This window comes from Dermacentor silvarum, chromosome 10, assembly GCF_013339745.2.
Source record: "Dermacentor silvarum isolate Dsil-2018 chromosome 10, BIME_Dsil_1.4, whole genome shotgun sequence".
Lineage (NCBI taxonomy): Eukaryota > Metazoa > Arthropoda > Arachnida > Ixodida > Ixodidae > Dermacentor > Dermacentor silvarum.
Genome location: NC_051163.1, coordinates 50,726,060 through 50,741,105, shown reverse-complemented (window position 1 = coordinate 50,741,105; position 15,046 = coordinate 50,726,060). Strand labels below are relative to the sequence as shown.

The 15,046-nt window shown below is 43.1% G+C and overlaps 1 protein-coding gene across 5 annotated transcripts in view; it reads left to right on the top strand.

The window, feature by feature from the left end:
- The window catches only part of LOC119431242 (protein grainyhead), a 128,091-nt gene extending 116,700 nt beyond the window's left edge, over positions 1-11,391 (top strand). For 4 of the 5 annotated variants that reach the window (XM_037698720.2, XM_049657541.1, XM_049657542.1 and 1 more), the window contains exons 17-21: positions 751-831; positions 2,264-2,361; positions 3,425-3,510; positions 3,975-4,039; positions 5,158-11,391. In XM_037698720.2, the coding sequence (XP_037554648.1) occupies positions 751-831; positions 2,264-2,361; positions 3,425-3,510; positions 3,975-4,039; positions 5,158-5,275 (448 nt within the window). In that variant the 3' untranslated portion in view covers positions 5,276-11,391. The remainder of the gene's footprint in view (positions 1-750; positions 832-2,263; positions 2,362-3,424; positions 3,511-3,974; positions 4,040-5,157) is intronic. The other variant, XM_049657543.1, reaches the window with a different exon arrangement.
- Positions 11,392-15,046: the final 3,655 nt, after the last annotated feature.

Genomic DNA, 15,046 nt, shown 5'->3' with positions numbered 1-15,046 from the left:
TCACAGTGACCCCACTCCTTATACTATGAAGGCAAACCAGAATTCCACAGTGCTTGTCTAACAATATTTCAGAGCATGATGCATGCTTACTCGGAAGCATTATGGGTACCGACATAACATTTTCGTCTTCTTTTTTTTTTTTTTCTTTAATTAAAGGTCCAGTACCTCTAGACCACAGAAAAGATACTGTCAAGTCTCACAGTGCCATAAATAATTTAATATAACAGCTCTTCTACAGCCAGTTTCGGGTTCCTTTCTACTGTGTTGTGACATAATGATGCAGTATGTGGTCACGTTCGGGCAGGACATTGCAACGTTCTGACACTTCTTCTGTCTCACTCGGTCGTCTGCAGTGCTGCTACATCAGCCTTCACAACGATTAGCAGCATACGAGGTGACCGAGTGAGCCAGAGAGACTATCAAAATGCCGCAATGTCATGCTTCCACGTGACCGCATACTTTGCGTCGTGACCGCATATTTTGTGTTGTGACGTCACGACACAGTGTATTCCTGGGAAACGAAACTGGCTGTAGAAAAGCTATTGCATTAAATCCTTTACGACACCCCGAGGCTTGCCAGCAGTTTCTTTTTTTCTAGCGTTTAGAGGTCTAGAACCTTCGTTTAAAGCAAAAAAGATAAGTACTGGAATACGTATATCATGTCGGTAACACTGTATGGCTTCCGAAGACGTGCACGTTACCATTTTGTTTTAGTGCATGGAATGTCATCAGAACCGTTTCTGTGCGCAGAAAAATAAAGCTACCCCCTGACGAGCTCCCAGCTGCTGCTGTGGCGGCTGCTGACTGGCCTGGAATTTTTGGGCAGGCCAGGTACGATTCCGTCGCAGTGTCATAGCGTTTCTCATTTTCAGATGGTACATCCACAATAGCGTTTTTTTTTTTTTTTCACACGGCTGATGACAGCAGCAGCAGCATCATTTGCACCAGCTGGGAAAAGTCCTATGCCTTTTCCATGTCCCTACTTTCATAGTGTACCGTCAAATGCGAAGGCTTGAGCCATAAAAATAAAAATCGATTTCACACAGCCTGTCATGCACTGTGAAGCATTTATTGTTAGGTTAATTGGCAAAAGAGAGCGAAGGGTGCATAGAAAGGCAGGGCGGTTAACTAGGGGTAGTCCTGGTTGGCTACGCTGCACGGAGGTGTGTGGGGATAAAAAAAAGAAGAGGCGGAGAGAAAGAGAAAAATAAGCACAACTTAAACCACATACAGCGGTAGAAGGCTGTGGTTCTTTTTAGTTTGTGAAACATTGCTTGCTACATATGGACAACAGGCACAAGCAGATACATATGCAAGAATAAAGGACGTACAGTCTGTCCTTATTTCTGTACATGGGTCTGTTGATGCCTGTTGTAGATGTAGCAGTGCAGTAATCTTTAAGAGGGAAGTTTTAGCTGGAAGTTCGTCTCCAATTTTTGTATTTGGACATGTATGAAATGCGGAAATGCTCTCCTTTGTCACTTTCTAAACCAATCTGAATGAAATGTGTTGTTTGGTTATTGTTCGATGTTCGTTGCTGTTATTGTTGTTGTCAGTGCCATTTTCGACAAAAGAAGCAAGGGCATTGGTGACTGCGAAAAAAAAATTTTTGAGAAAAATATTGTGGAGCGTGCAGAGTTTATTACTAATCTGTGCCTTTTTTTTTCTATGGCACAGTCTAAAAAAATTTGTCTCAAGTAATGACACCAATGAACCTCATTAAATGCATTCAAGTCATAGTGACTGCAGAAATTTTAAAATCTCGTTAATGTGCACGACATGTATGACAGAACTGTAAACATTATTAGGTATAGTGGTAGGTACAGTTTAACTAGCAGAAATTCAACCGGACAGTTGTCCTTACGTAGCCGATGAACTAGTGTCGTCATAACTGGGTGGTATCTTGTAGACATGTTATAACAGACATAAAATCAAAAGCTATATTTCGTGGCAAAGTTCCTGGAAGTGACATTTTTAGATAGCAAGCTTGAATGTCGTCATTAAAGAATTTGCGAATTCGTGATAATTGTGTGCTTTGTAATGTAGTGGTTCTTCCTGCAAATTCTGATACTCATTAGTCCAACTGCAAAAAAATTTAATTCACCTAAAGAAAATCTTGACAAAAATGGACTTCCGTGCAGATGTACCAGGCTCGATCTTGTGCACCTATGCTCTTTGCTCTCTATCCACTGTCGCTTCAAACAACTGAAGGAAAATTGCATTCCTTTCTACACATCTTCAAATAAACTTACTTTATCTGCAGGCTCGAAAGGAGGGACAAACTCGAACCATGTGCCAACACTGACTCGGCCATCATCTCTCCGCCACTCAAGAAGCTGAAGGTGTTTCCGAGTGATCGAGGTAGGTGTGAGAATGATTTGAAATGCCATGGATACTTTTGAAATCAATAAGCACTTGGGTAGAGTACTCACACTTTCGTAACGGCACATGAGGTAGGGGACATGTCAAGTGGTAGACTTATCTCACCCAACTGGCATAAGTGATAATTGATGTGAAACGTGATCACTCTCTACTCCTTCTGCTTACGTCTTTCATCCATATAAGCAATAACAAACTGCTGTAAGTGTATGACTATAGCTAAAATCAAGCCACATTACGATGCCCTTTCTCCGACCCCGTGCCTCCAAAACGTTAGAGATCGAAGTGTGATCTTCAGCTGTCATGGCTTAAGCCAGTAGAGGTGGAATGCAAAGATTGCTTTATTATACTTAGAATTTAGTACTCGTTAAATCACAGTGGTGCCTAGGATGAACCTGAAGCCCTACTTAATGGCATCCCTCAACCTTCAGTGAAATTTTTGCTAATTACTGAATTAATCATCATCGTGGTGGCTGAGTGGCCTTGGTGTCCTGTTAACCACGAGGCTGTGGATTTGGTTCCTGGTGACGGCAGCTGCTTCCTGATGGAGGCGAAATGCAAGAATGCTTGTGCACTTACGTGCATGTTAATGAAGCCGAGGTGGCCAGAATTAAGATCCCTTTACAATAGCATCCTTCATTGTCCTCGACACAGCTATGGCACATTAAATCCCAATCATTATTATTATTATTGTCGATCAACCAGTCAACAATTTCATTCAGACTAAAGCATGTAGTTTGATCCCCTCACTTTTCAAGGATTGAAAGTGTCAGTATACGCAGGGCTTGCAATCGGTGGTACTGGTGATGCGTGTAGTGGCCAGCATGCTTTTCAAAAACGCTGCATTGCAACTGAATTTTGATCCTTCGTTGCCAGTGCTTAATGTTTAACCCTTTTTGGAATTCCAACAAAGCTTCTGCCAATATGACAATGAAATAGAATTAGTGCATCAAGTGCAACATGAAAAAGTGAAGTGGTCCTTGTAAAGGCCGTTAGTAAACAAAACTTATTGAGCTCTCTTGCTTGGTTTCGCCCCTGTTCACAGTGCTTCTGTATGCCCGCCGGGAGAAGGAGGAGTACTTCCACCCTCTTCATCTGGTGCCACCTTCGCTGGCTGGTCTAGCGAAAGCGGTGAGTCCTTCTTCTCTGTATTACACTGGGCATCAATTCAGCCAAAATGGTGAACAATATGCGCTGATTTGTCAGCAAATGCATTCAATCTCTCTTGTCCTGTTGCATGCAATGTTCCCTCATTGCATGCAACAAGTGTTCTCTCGGTCGACAGCCAGCGCATGTTGGTTGATAGGACACAAGCTGGCGATTCATCTTAGTAAGCGAAATGAGTACTGCATGAACAGATGAGTGCTGTTCTTGCCCATCATCATCCCTTTTACATCCTTGTGCACCTTCGTGCCATTCACTTACCGGTGCATTTGTTCCATCTGTCTCGCCTTCTCATCTGTGCTGCTTGCTTAATAGCTAGAATGAACTAGCCCGAGCTCATACTCTTGTAGCAATGCGGGCCACACTTTCACAATGTCTTCGGAACCTGTTGCTGTGTTGCTTATGTGGCGTTTATTTTTTCTGCATTTCAGATTGAGAGCAAGTACAAAGTAGATGCGTCAAGTATAAAGAACATATTTAAGAGATGCAAGAAAGGGTAAGTTCTCTCCTTTACAGAGATATACAGTATTCTCAAAAAGCCTAGACGCTGTGTTGAAACCTAATATTCTGCTTGATGAAAGTGGCCAGGTCATGAATGTGAAGGCGTGCAATGCAGCGGCACTCAAGTGCAGAACTTCAGCAGTAGAAGATTTGAGCAGTGCTAAATGTTCCAGCATAGAGTGAAAAGTAAAGTTCTGAAGTAGTGAATAAACAAAGTTGTTTTATGTTTGTGCTTAGCAGGCACTGAAGTGATAAAAAAATATATTAATTAATATTTGGAGTTCTACATGCCAAAAACATGATCCGATTACAAGATAGTGGAGAACTACGGATTAGTTTTGATCATCAACGCATGCTAAATCGAACTACACGAGTGTTCTTGCATTTCATTTCTGCCGAAATGTAGCTATCGCGACTGGGATTGAACTCATGACCTCAAGCTTAGCCGTGCAATGCCACAGCCACTAAGCTGCCGTGGCAGGTCTAAAGTGGCCAAGCACATAACTGTAGCATTTCTTAAGTTTCCCGAGAATGACATTTTTTTACTGACTGTATTATAAATGCACATAGTGAAAGCAGCCCCCTCCCCTTCCAAACAAATTTTTTTGACCCACTAACAGTGGGTAACAGTGGACACACTGACAGTGGACACACTGACAGTGGACACACTGACAGTGGACACACTGACAGTGGACCCCCTAACTGTGAATCCACTAACAGTGGGGGCTATTGGTCTTATGCTGCCGAGCTTGAGGTCACGGATTCGATTCCTAGCCACAGCATCCACATGCCAATGAGGGTGCAATGTTAAAACGTGGCGAGTCATCCTATCGCAAAATTTTTTTTCCTTATTAGTACCTGAAAGCTCAGTTTAAATCAAATAAGAAGTACATTAATTATTTTCATGACTTTTGAACAGTAATATCAAACATGCGTCAACATGGTGTCAAACTAATAAAGGTCATCTGCATTTTCATAACTTCTCATGACAAAGTTACTTTCGGGAATGCCAAGAGCGCACAAAACACTTACGATGCCTACAGAGTGAATATGTGAACGAGCGCCACGTAGTATTCAAGTCCTTTGTTAACCAGTTGCTCCATCTCTTCACAGGGTGACTGTAAGAATGGATGACGACGTGGTCAAGCACTACTGCAACGAGGACACCTTCATCATCGAGCTGGAGCCTGTCGGGGAAGACTCCATCGACGTGACGCTGGTGGAACTGTGAGCACAGCAGTGCCTGCCCTGCCGCAACTGCCGCTGTACATAACTGAGCCACTCTACTGTGTTGTACCATATTTCGTTTTGGGCCGAGCTGTCGACCACATGCCAAGAGCGAGGTGATGTGCGTTTGACCCCGCGGCTTAACGCTGGGGTTTGCGTACTGCTTTTCGAACGGGCTTGTAGGGCACGTTCGCAGCAACCTCCCACCCCCCTCTGCTGAGCCGCATCCTGTGGCGCACTGCATTTCTAAGGCAATTCTGCGTTGCTCTAAGCTCTCAAGTGAACTTCCGGAGCTGAATTGTGCAACTCAAGTTGGCCCGCTCTCGCTCCACGACAATTATTTCCCATATTTTGGTAGAGGGTTACTCATTCTCTCTACCCTGCGTGCTTTTCCACGGTTGTGAGGAATGAACCTTTCTTCTGTCGCGAGGAAAAACAACTGAACGATGGCTCAAGCCTGATTCCAAGTGTGGACTTGAGGCAAACTTTCATGTTTCTTTTTCATTTTGGAAACCTTTTTTTGGTTTTTATCATCATCAGGGTTGAGTTTGTACACACCAAACTTTTTTTTTTAATGTTCTGTGACCCACCTGTTGGCAAGCATGGCATTTTTACAATGGAATTCAGTGGAACGTGCCTGTTGTAAGCGTTCAACGTTAATTTATGTATCAATTTTTAAAGCAACAGAAATATTTTTTATCTGTGGGGAAGACAAAATGTGAAATCTCTCATAAACCGTGTGTGTCTGTCCAGGAGTTGTAAATATCTTAGAGTGAAAGCTTGTGCACTTATAACACTGCTGTGTGGTCAGTGCTCCATGTCCTTCTTGACTCTCGCCACGGCTTGCCAAAAACGGTAGTGAGTTTAATCGGCGCACAAATGATTCAACTCGTTTCAAACGTGGCGAGATGCCCGAAAGGCACAGGCAAGTACTTTTGAAGTACGCAGGATGATGAAGCACAGTGCCAACAATTTCAAAATGACTTTTAAGGGACACTAAAGAGAAGGTTCATCGATGATTCGTGAAGATTAATGAATAGGCAAATGTTGCCATGAGCAAGAGCTTGGCATGTCATAAAAGGACATGACCAAAGGTTGGTGGCCGAGCCGCTTTTAAATTTCTGCGAATTCGAGCATCATGCCCGAATTCATGGGCATATGATGCCCTAGACTCTGCCCTAGGCTAGTGAATCGGAATAATGACACATTAAAAAAATGAACAAAGATGAAGGCACTTCCTTGCACATAAAGACGACAAATACGAGAAAACACTGTGAAATCTGTGATATCGCCACAATGTCACGGACTACATGGTTCATGTAATTCATGATAAGAAAAGCTTTGGCTTCGTTTTCTCCGCTAATAGGAAGTCCTTCCTTTGCACAAAAGAAACGCATATAACTTTTTAAAGCGTAGAATACTGGTTTATGCATCTGTTCAGTGTCCCTTTAACAATGGCACTCAATAAATTCAGCCAGCAATTTCAAATAGCCTCCTGCATGCAGCCCTGGGGGTCCAGACACAATCATTCCAGCCAAATGCAATTACGTTTGCATGAAGCCTTTTTTTGTCTTTGCACTTGCCCCATTAGTGAGCTCTGAGAGTGAATTTCATGACCTGCAAGCCAGAATACTCCTTAAGTTATTGCTTCTTGATCACATCTTTTATATTTCCTTTGAGGGGCCTGCAGCATTGCCTTTTGCTTTGAGCTCTCTTCAACTCTGCCCATCTCTTGCTGCTTCCGACGAAGCGCTGGCCGATGGCCACAAACTGCTGCCTGTGCTTGACAAAACACATTTGCCCTCTCAGCTACATCACTCACTCCGTGGCGGCGAGGGTTGTCAAGGTTGCAGAGATGAACTGCCACTGTGTTGTTGTTTTTTTTTTTTTCTTCATTCGTGCGAATGTGCCAAGATTTCACAATTTGGGATGCCTATGGGAAAGCCGAGATGTGTAAATGGTGCCTAAAAACTGAGAGGATCAGAGAGGCAGGTACAAAGGCTTTTTAGCACCCCGGCCGTGATACACTCAAGAGCCCACACTAAACTTGCCAACAATGGAAGCTAGGATGAATTCCGCTGATGAATTTGGAGCACTTCCTATGGTTTCTGCTGGTAAATACGGAAAGAGTCCTTCCGCTGACCGTCTTGGACCAATTCGCTTTGCAGCGGATCGCGCTTGCCTCGTCACCAAGGCACAAGTTCAGCAGGAGGTTCTAGGACGTGTCGCACCTTTAGTTGGTTGCGTACAAAAATCTGCACTGTGATCCAGCACAGAGCATTGCCTTTTCCTCTGGGCGGTTTGGATTTTCAGAATCCGAGGATTGAGGTTGCTCCTCCGAAACGATGGGTGGGAATTGACTATAAAAGACCATTTCCACAGGTCATTGTGAAGACTGCGAAGCAGACAAAATTTGCTTGCCGTCCTTCAGGGAGCTAACCAGCACGCATACTTACGGAATTCTGCTGTCGTAAAGCAAATGACTTGATCATTCAGTTATTCTGACCGTGGGCACATCATCGGACTTTGTTCACTTCCTCGCCTCTTGACAAGGGACTGAATTAATCGACTGAGGAACATCAAAACAAAAGAAGCATCAGCATTTGCTACAGCTCATATACGTACCCAAACACAGCAGTTCTACCTACGTACCAGCGCAAGTGCATGCCATTCACCTGCTTAATCGTTTCTGCTTGTTTCGCAAAAAAAAAAAAAAGTATGCATTCCCAAGCTGCGCTCGCTTTTGACATTATGTTGTTTTTCTTCTTTCATGCTTTCCTGCACCGGCGTGCCTTCTGCTTTTATTTGCTTAGCAACAGCTTATTTTTGAGTGCAACTGATGCGTTTTCTGTTATATATTATATATGCTTGCTTTATGCCTCCTCATATCCTTTATGTTATAGTATGTATCCCCCCCCCCACTGAGCCAAATCGCTATAGGATCGTTGAGTCTAGTTCATGTTTACGAGTCTTGAAAGGTCTTGCGCGTTTCGAGCGCCTTGTTTTTATAGGATGCTATCTATATTATATATATCACACACACACATACACACACACATGCACACACAATATGGACACGCTGTGAAAGTTTCCGCCACTGCATTGCAAACCTGCACGAATGCATCAAACACGTGCCGCACTTCGCTACGCTGCTGCACTGCTCAGCTTGGCACTGGTTTACGCGAATTGCTTCTACAATCTGCTTAGGTAGCTTAGAGAACTGCTACTGCAGAGTGCCTGACAAAAGGCAGAAAAAGTTGCTCGTTAAGGTTAATAGGGTTCAGCATTTTCAGTTTCTATGTTATAGCAAATTTGCCATGTTATTCCATTTTCATTTGAACGCACAATTTTGGGCTTTATTTGGCGACCTGTTTCCTTCTCGCAAAAACTGACTGGTTCTTTTTACAGTAAAAGACTATTTGCACGAAAGTTCATAGCTTCCTATTGTTTTTGTTCTGTAGTACCTAGTCTTTGTGATCAGTTAGCATTTTATGTTATGAATTGTGTCAGCCGTTATTTTTAAATTCGTAGAAAATTTGTGTCCCTGTGGGCATTGTGTAGATTTGATAAGGGTAGAAGTTCAGACTCGTAGCGACATCTTGGTAGGTTCATTGCACAAAACCAGAGACCGACAGGAAATTCTAATGTGTTGAGACCTTTGTCTGTGGTTTAGCACTATGTAAGCATATGAAAGTGCATAGACAGAATTGTCATAATAAACGTTCTGACTGTGGAACTTCATGAATGCAACCAGAAATGCGGCAACTATCATGGCCAAGTAACTACCAATCAACTATAGTACGAGATTTGCTGAATTGTTATTGCATATAAGATACGTTAAAACAAATGCTAGCCCTTACAAGCTCTCTGAGTACTTTGATAGTAAGAAACCTTTCTCACTACTTCCTATACTGATCCGAATTGAATGCATGGACTGGAGTACTATTAATATTTTTGTTGTTTTTTGTTATTTGCACATCTATTGTGCTCTTTTCAGTTTTCATGTGAAAACACTACATTTCGCATAGATCCCAGGCTATAAAAGCGAGCATGGTCTTTCCTCAACTGCCATATTTCTCTATAATGCTGACAATCTTTGGTTGAAGCTTAACTCATTAAAAAAAAAACGGAAGTGCTGAGCCCTAGATCAATGCCAAAAATTTCAATGGGTACACCACTTAAACGCAAACTCTTACCTGAGCTGACGCTTGAATACTGCATATGCATATTTCACGGGCTGTGCTCCGCTGTTGCTCCTACAAAATGCCAGTTGCATTGCACGCAATACTCAGCCCTGGCCAAAGACATGCAAGTGAACATTCCAGTTTAAGCTCGGCTATGCAAAAATACTCCCGATAGCCGAAACCAAGGCACAAGCTCTCTCACTGCTTTGGAGCCGTCTTAAAAATGCAATGCGTGTCAAAAAAAAAAAAGGAATGCTTGCAGCCTTTGCCCAAAAAGTCAAGCTCTCCTCAAAAGCCCAGTTCCTTTTGACGAGGAACAGCACAGACTATCTTTTCTGCAGCACAAATTCGCTGAGCATCATAAGTGTTCTGTGCATCTCATGAATGTCGAGCAGTATGTACAGTGCCGCAGGCATTTTTCTTGGTCGCCTGCAGCTGAGAGTTTGTTGAGGAGCCTTTTCTTTAAGCCATTCTGCATTTCATTTGCTTGCATGATCACTCAACAATGATAAGAACAGAACTGAAGGAAACGAATCGTGATAATGTGTAGCCCCTGGTTGTGAATACTTGGGGTATCGCATAAAAGCTCAAGTTGGCAGGCCTTTGCTAGTAGCAGCTCTGCAGCCCGTTTGAAACACGCTTCATAACGAGAATGCTCAGATCCCCGGCTGCCCAGGTTGAAACATGCGTACCGCCTCAACCAGTGCCTCAAGGTAAACAGAGGAAACACAAATGTGCAATATTACATATCTCTCTGCAAAACAGGCCTAGCTACTTACATGGCTCCGATCAGCACAGCAGTAAGAGAAACGAGGCAGCTGTGTGGAGTTCCACACATTTTGGCAAGGATTATAACGAGAGGTTTAATCAGGCCTTGGAGGAGCTATGATGTTTTGGGAGCCAGCACCTTTTCCCCCCTGCGATCTTGTCCAAGCACTCAAAGGCAAGATAACAGTTATTGAACAGTGCTAGCAACATCTAGCTTAGGAAATCTGCAGGCTCCTTCATTTTTTACCTGTGATACAAGTGTCAATTTTATGGTGAGCGATGGTGCACCCAAATCACAACTGTTTCCCACGCAAGGAGACAAAGACGAGTATTACTCGAAGCCAAGGTCCCTACATAAAGCTTGCCTTGTCTTCATTACACATATTTTTTATACAAGCATCAATGTGTAGAGCCTGTTGCATTTTTATGTGGATCTTTTTGTCTGTAATGTTTTTTTTTTTTTTTTTTTGCTTTGTGGTGTTTGTGTGGTGGCATGCCTTGCCAGGGGATTTCTTACTTTTCCCGAGATCCAGCTGGCAAAAGATGAATGTTCATTGGCCCGACCTGTCGTCTGTAACCAGTGAACGCACACCATGGTTGAAAGTGACGACTGGCGATGCATGGCAATGTGTATCGTTCAATCCTAAAGGAAGGCAAAAAGAGCAACAAAAAAAGGGGGGAAAGTAAAAAAAAAAAGAAAGACCCTCGTCTATAAAGTGCCATATTTCTACCCAGACATTTTTGTTTCTCTTGTAGTATGTGCGCTCTATTACACAGACTCGTAGACCCTTTGTGACACAAGGTACGTGAAGTGCGAGCTGTTAACCGTGCGTCAAAGGATTGTGCTGTGTATCTTGATTGTTCACTGCACGTCACCTTTGTCATCTGGTGCAAGATGTGTTGTCACGCGCTGTTGGCTTTGTCAATGGCAATGACAAAATGACGAAAGCCTGGGCCTTCCAAGAAAAAAAAACTTCCCAAAGTCTTGGCATGCTGCAAGTGTCGTGTTTTTTTATGCCTGGTGTACTCCACCACGCGATGTCCTTGCTCTTGAGGATCTCTTGCCCCCCCCCCGCATTGTATTCATTCGTCTGTGGGAACATACGAGTATATCTCTACTTACATTATCATGCAAACCAATAAAGCTTTCCACACCTTGTTGCTCTCAGCAAGTGTCTTACTGTGCCTGCTTACATCGTACCACACTACAATTGCAGTTGGCTTTTTGAACATGGGAGCATGTGGCTTTCAGTAATACGAGCATAGTCTAGCGACATTGCAGTATCGTTGTGCACGTGTGATGAGCGTGCGCAACGCTCATCACACCCTTCGTGTGCATTACGTCATTGCAGGGCTCGCATGTCGTCTGCTAGGTGTTTTGCTTTCAGTGCAGGTCGCAGCTAACTCGTAGGCCACACTACACAGCTGCGAGATCAAACTGTGTGTTCCTCAACCTGGTGGACGGGTCTAAATACCATGAAGTATAATGTTTGCGGTCATTTATGCCAGCAAATTTAATCATACTGCAACTTGCAAAGAGTAACAGAGTGTGCAAAAGAAGCTACACACCATTTTCTTCCCTTATTTCATGTTTGTAAATATTTTAGGCACACTTGCAAGCTTAATAGCTGCTGGTTGGGATTAACGACTTGTTGCATCGGGATGCTTGGTGAAACATTCTTCAGTCGGAACCATTTCTGCCATTCTACGTGGGAGTAAATTGTAGACAGCAGGCACAAATTTTGTCTGCTCTCATATTTCCCAACTGTTTGCAAGAAAATGCTCATAGCTAGTCTGCAGCAGTAGAACAAATTGGCGTTCCACCACGGCTCTTTTCGTGCACCCCGACATACAATATCCAGGGGCTAATTTACCAGAGAGTTCGCGTCATGTGCGCAAAGTAATAATTCGTTTACGCTGCACCCACTGGGCATGTGCAAAAGCTTTCGGCGCCACCATTAGACTGCGGTAACACAGTCAAACCTCGATTTAACGAAATTCACAATGTAACGAGCTATTTTTCATTTCCCCGTCTTAGTTCTATTGAATTAACACAACCTCGATATAACAAAATTCTCAATATGACGAAGTTTTTTCGCTGCAAGTACAACTTCGTTATATCGAGGTTTGACTGTAGTACCGAAGACCACGGGTTCCCGGGTTCTCTCAAAAAGATCAAGATAGTACGCATGCAGCTACACAAAACGGTCAACGAAGGTGATAGTCCAAGTGCTGCGCAAACATTGTCGCACCGCCATCAACGAGGCGAGAAAATGCAGCCACACAACCGAATGGTCTACTACAAAGGTGAGAATCTGAGTGTTGCACACACTGGTGAGTAGCCATCGTAATCTGTGGTCCTCACCACACACTACTGCACAGTGCTAGTGTGTCAAAGTAGGTCAGTGACGTTTCAATAAGCTGTGCATATGGAACACTTCACCTGCAGGTGAATTTACCAATGGTTACATTACTTTATGCAAAAGATGACAAACTACTGCCCCTGTTTAGAGCGACCAAGGTAGAGTTAAAAAAAAAAATTGTGGGGTTTTACGTGCCAAAACCATGATCTGATAATGAGGCATGCCGTAGTAGGGGACTCCGGAATAATTCGGACCACCTGGAGTTCTTTACCATGCACCTAAATCTAATTACATGGATGTTTTCGCATTTCACCCCCACCGAAATGCTGGATGAAGGTAAAAATTTTTGCACGAGTGCTGCTCCTTCGTCACTTGAAAGCTTTTTACTGCTTACTGTCACTTGAGCAAGGCTTATCACTTGATAAATTTGACCACATATAACGTGTTGTGCAATTAAGTGCCCGAGGTACTTAAACTTGCACTCTTGAGGAAACCCGGAAAACAATTGCTGTGCAAACCCTGCTTTTCCAGATTATACTCGTATTGTGTTTTCAGTGCGCTCCTTGCCTCTCCCAAAGTAATTGATTCAAAAAACACTGCGCAGCCATTGTGTGATCTACAGAGAGCTAATCTAAACTCGCAAAACTTGCAAGTTAATTTTCCCACAGCTGAAGGGGCACAAGGCTTGGCACTCTGTTGCTCTGTCTCGGCAGGGCAGCATCGGCAAGCCAGTTTGACCAGAAGTAATTTATTAATGACAGAAAACTGGGAAGTCGGTGGGGATTCGCGGTATGTAAATGGAGGCTTGTGAAAAACAAACAAAAACAAGGACAACGGAAACGCAGACTGTAAATTGAAATGCAATACTAATTGGGGGAAAATGCAACTACGGCAAGCTCATAAGGACCCTTAACAAGAGTCTCGATCACACTCACACTGGGCAATTTAACATTTAACAGGAGGGCTGCGGATTCATTTTGACCAGCTGGTCTTTCTTTATAGGGTACTGACATGGCATTTTCAATGTAATTCTTGTAGTACTCATTTAATACATATTTGCATGAATGACTTTCAGTACCCAGGTGCTGAATTCGTCACGACATCACGATACATGGGTTATGTTCGTTCCTGTAATCAAATCACGGCTGCCACACGTGTAACCAGAAGGAACTTCCACAGTCCCCCAACCCCTTTAGTTTTTTAGCAACACCACCATACCTTGCTATATATTGCAGCCCATCGGCAAGTTTGCTCTGTCATTGCATCACGACGACGTTTATGTCACCAGGCCCAACGTTTCGAGATTTCAATATTAATTAAAAAAAAGATCAGCAAAATATTGAGGCTAAAGAAGAATCATAAACAGTCATTCAGGAAATTTTTTTAAGCAACTCCTGATGCATGCATTCAAATCTAGAAACTTCACATAAGTTTTCCTGTTGAACTTTTAGTATCATTGAACACTTCTAGGGAGGGAATGTGTGTTTAGCTCCTGCAGGCTTCTGAAAAGACTTAGGTGTTCCCTTTTATAGTGATGACTGCATGGTGGATCAAATGATTCGATGAGTAAATGTTCATTACATCTCCATTTTGTCTTTCTATGTCCATTTCTCACTGATATTGCATATATTTGTATTGTACTTCATGCGAGTGTACATTCACATTGCCTTCTTTCAAGTTGACTCTAGTTTGGCACCAATTACACCTGTACCATTAATTTCACCTACTCTGCGACTAATTCTCCCTTTTTGTCGCATTGAGACCTACATTTTGATACTGGTTGCGACTCGCTACCCTGCTCTGGAGGTGTGAAAGGGCCTTTTTTTTTTCTGGAAGTAGTTGCAAGATACCCAGATGCATCAAACCCGTGTGAAGTCAGCAAAGACTGTCTTCAATATATTGTTTCCCAACCTTCATACTTGCCAAGTACGATCCTTAAACGTACAAGAAGCATGTGGTAGAGTTTCTACAACTTCAACAATGTCTCAGCGCTCCTTTTATCTGTACAAAAATCTCAGCATCTTTGCATTGTGACCCAAGTGTAACGTGTGCCTGATGCCATGGCTGAGAACTGGAACTTGCGACCAAATATTTGGCAGAGGAAAAGCAACAACTACCACACTGCTACAGTAACATCTCCAGCAATTTCAAAATTTCACACACACACACACACACACACACACACACACACACACACACACACACTACAGCAGCAGCACCACCAAGACTTTGTGCTTGGAAACTAGTAACAGAGGATCCCCCTGCAGTAAATTGCGGACAACGCTGTCTTTTTAAAAGTCAGCACACTTAACTTTTTGTTTTGCATTGCCAAGCAGTATAAGGGAATGAAATTTAAAGCTTGCAGGCATGTCTCATGCAGCTACTGCAGGTAGCGACAAGTGAAACGTGTTCATGTTCATGAGCCATTGCTCAGAGTTGTCAGGTTCAGCATGGACCTTG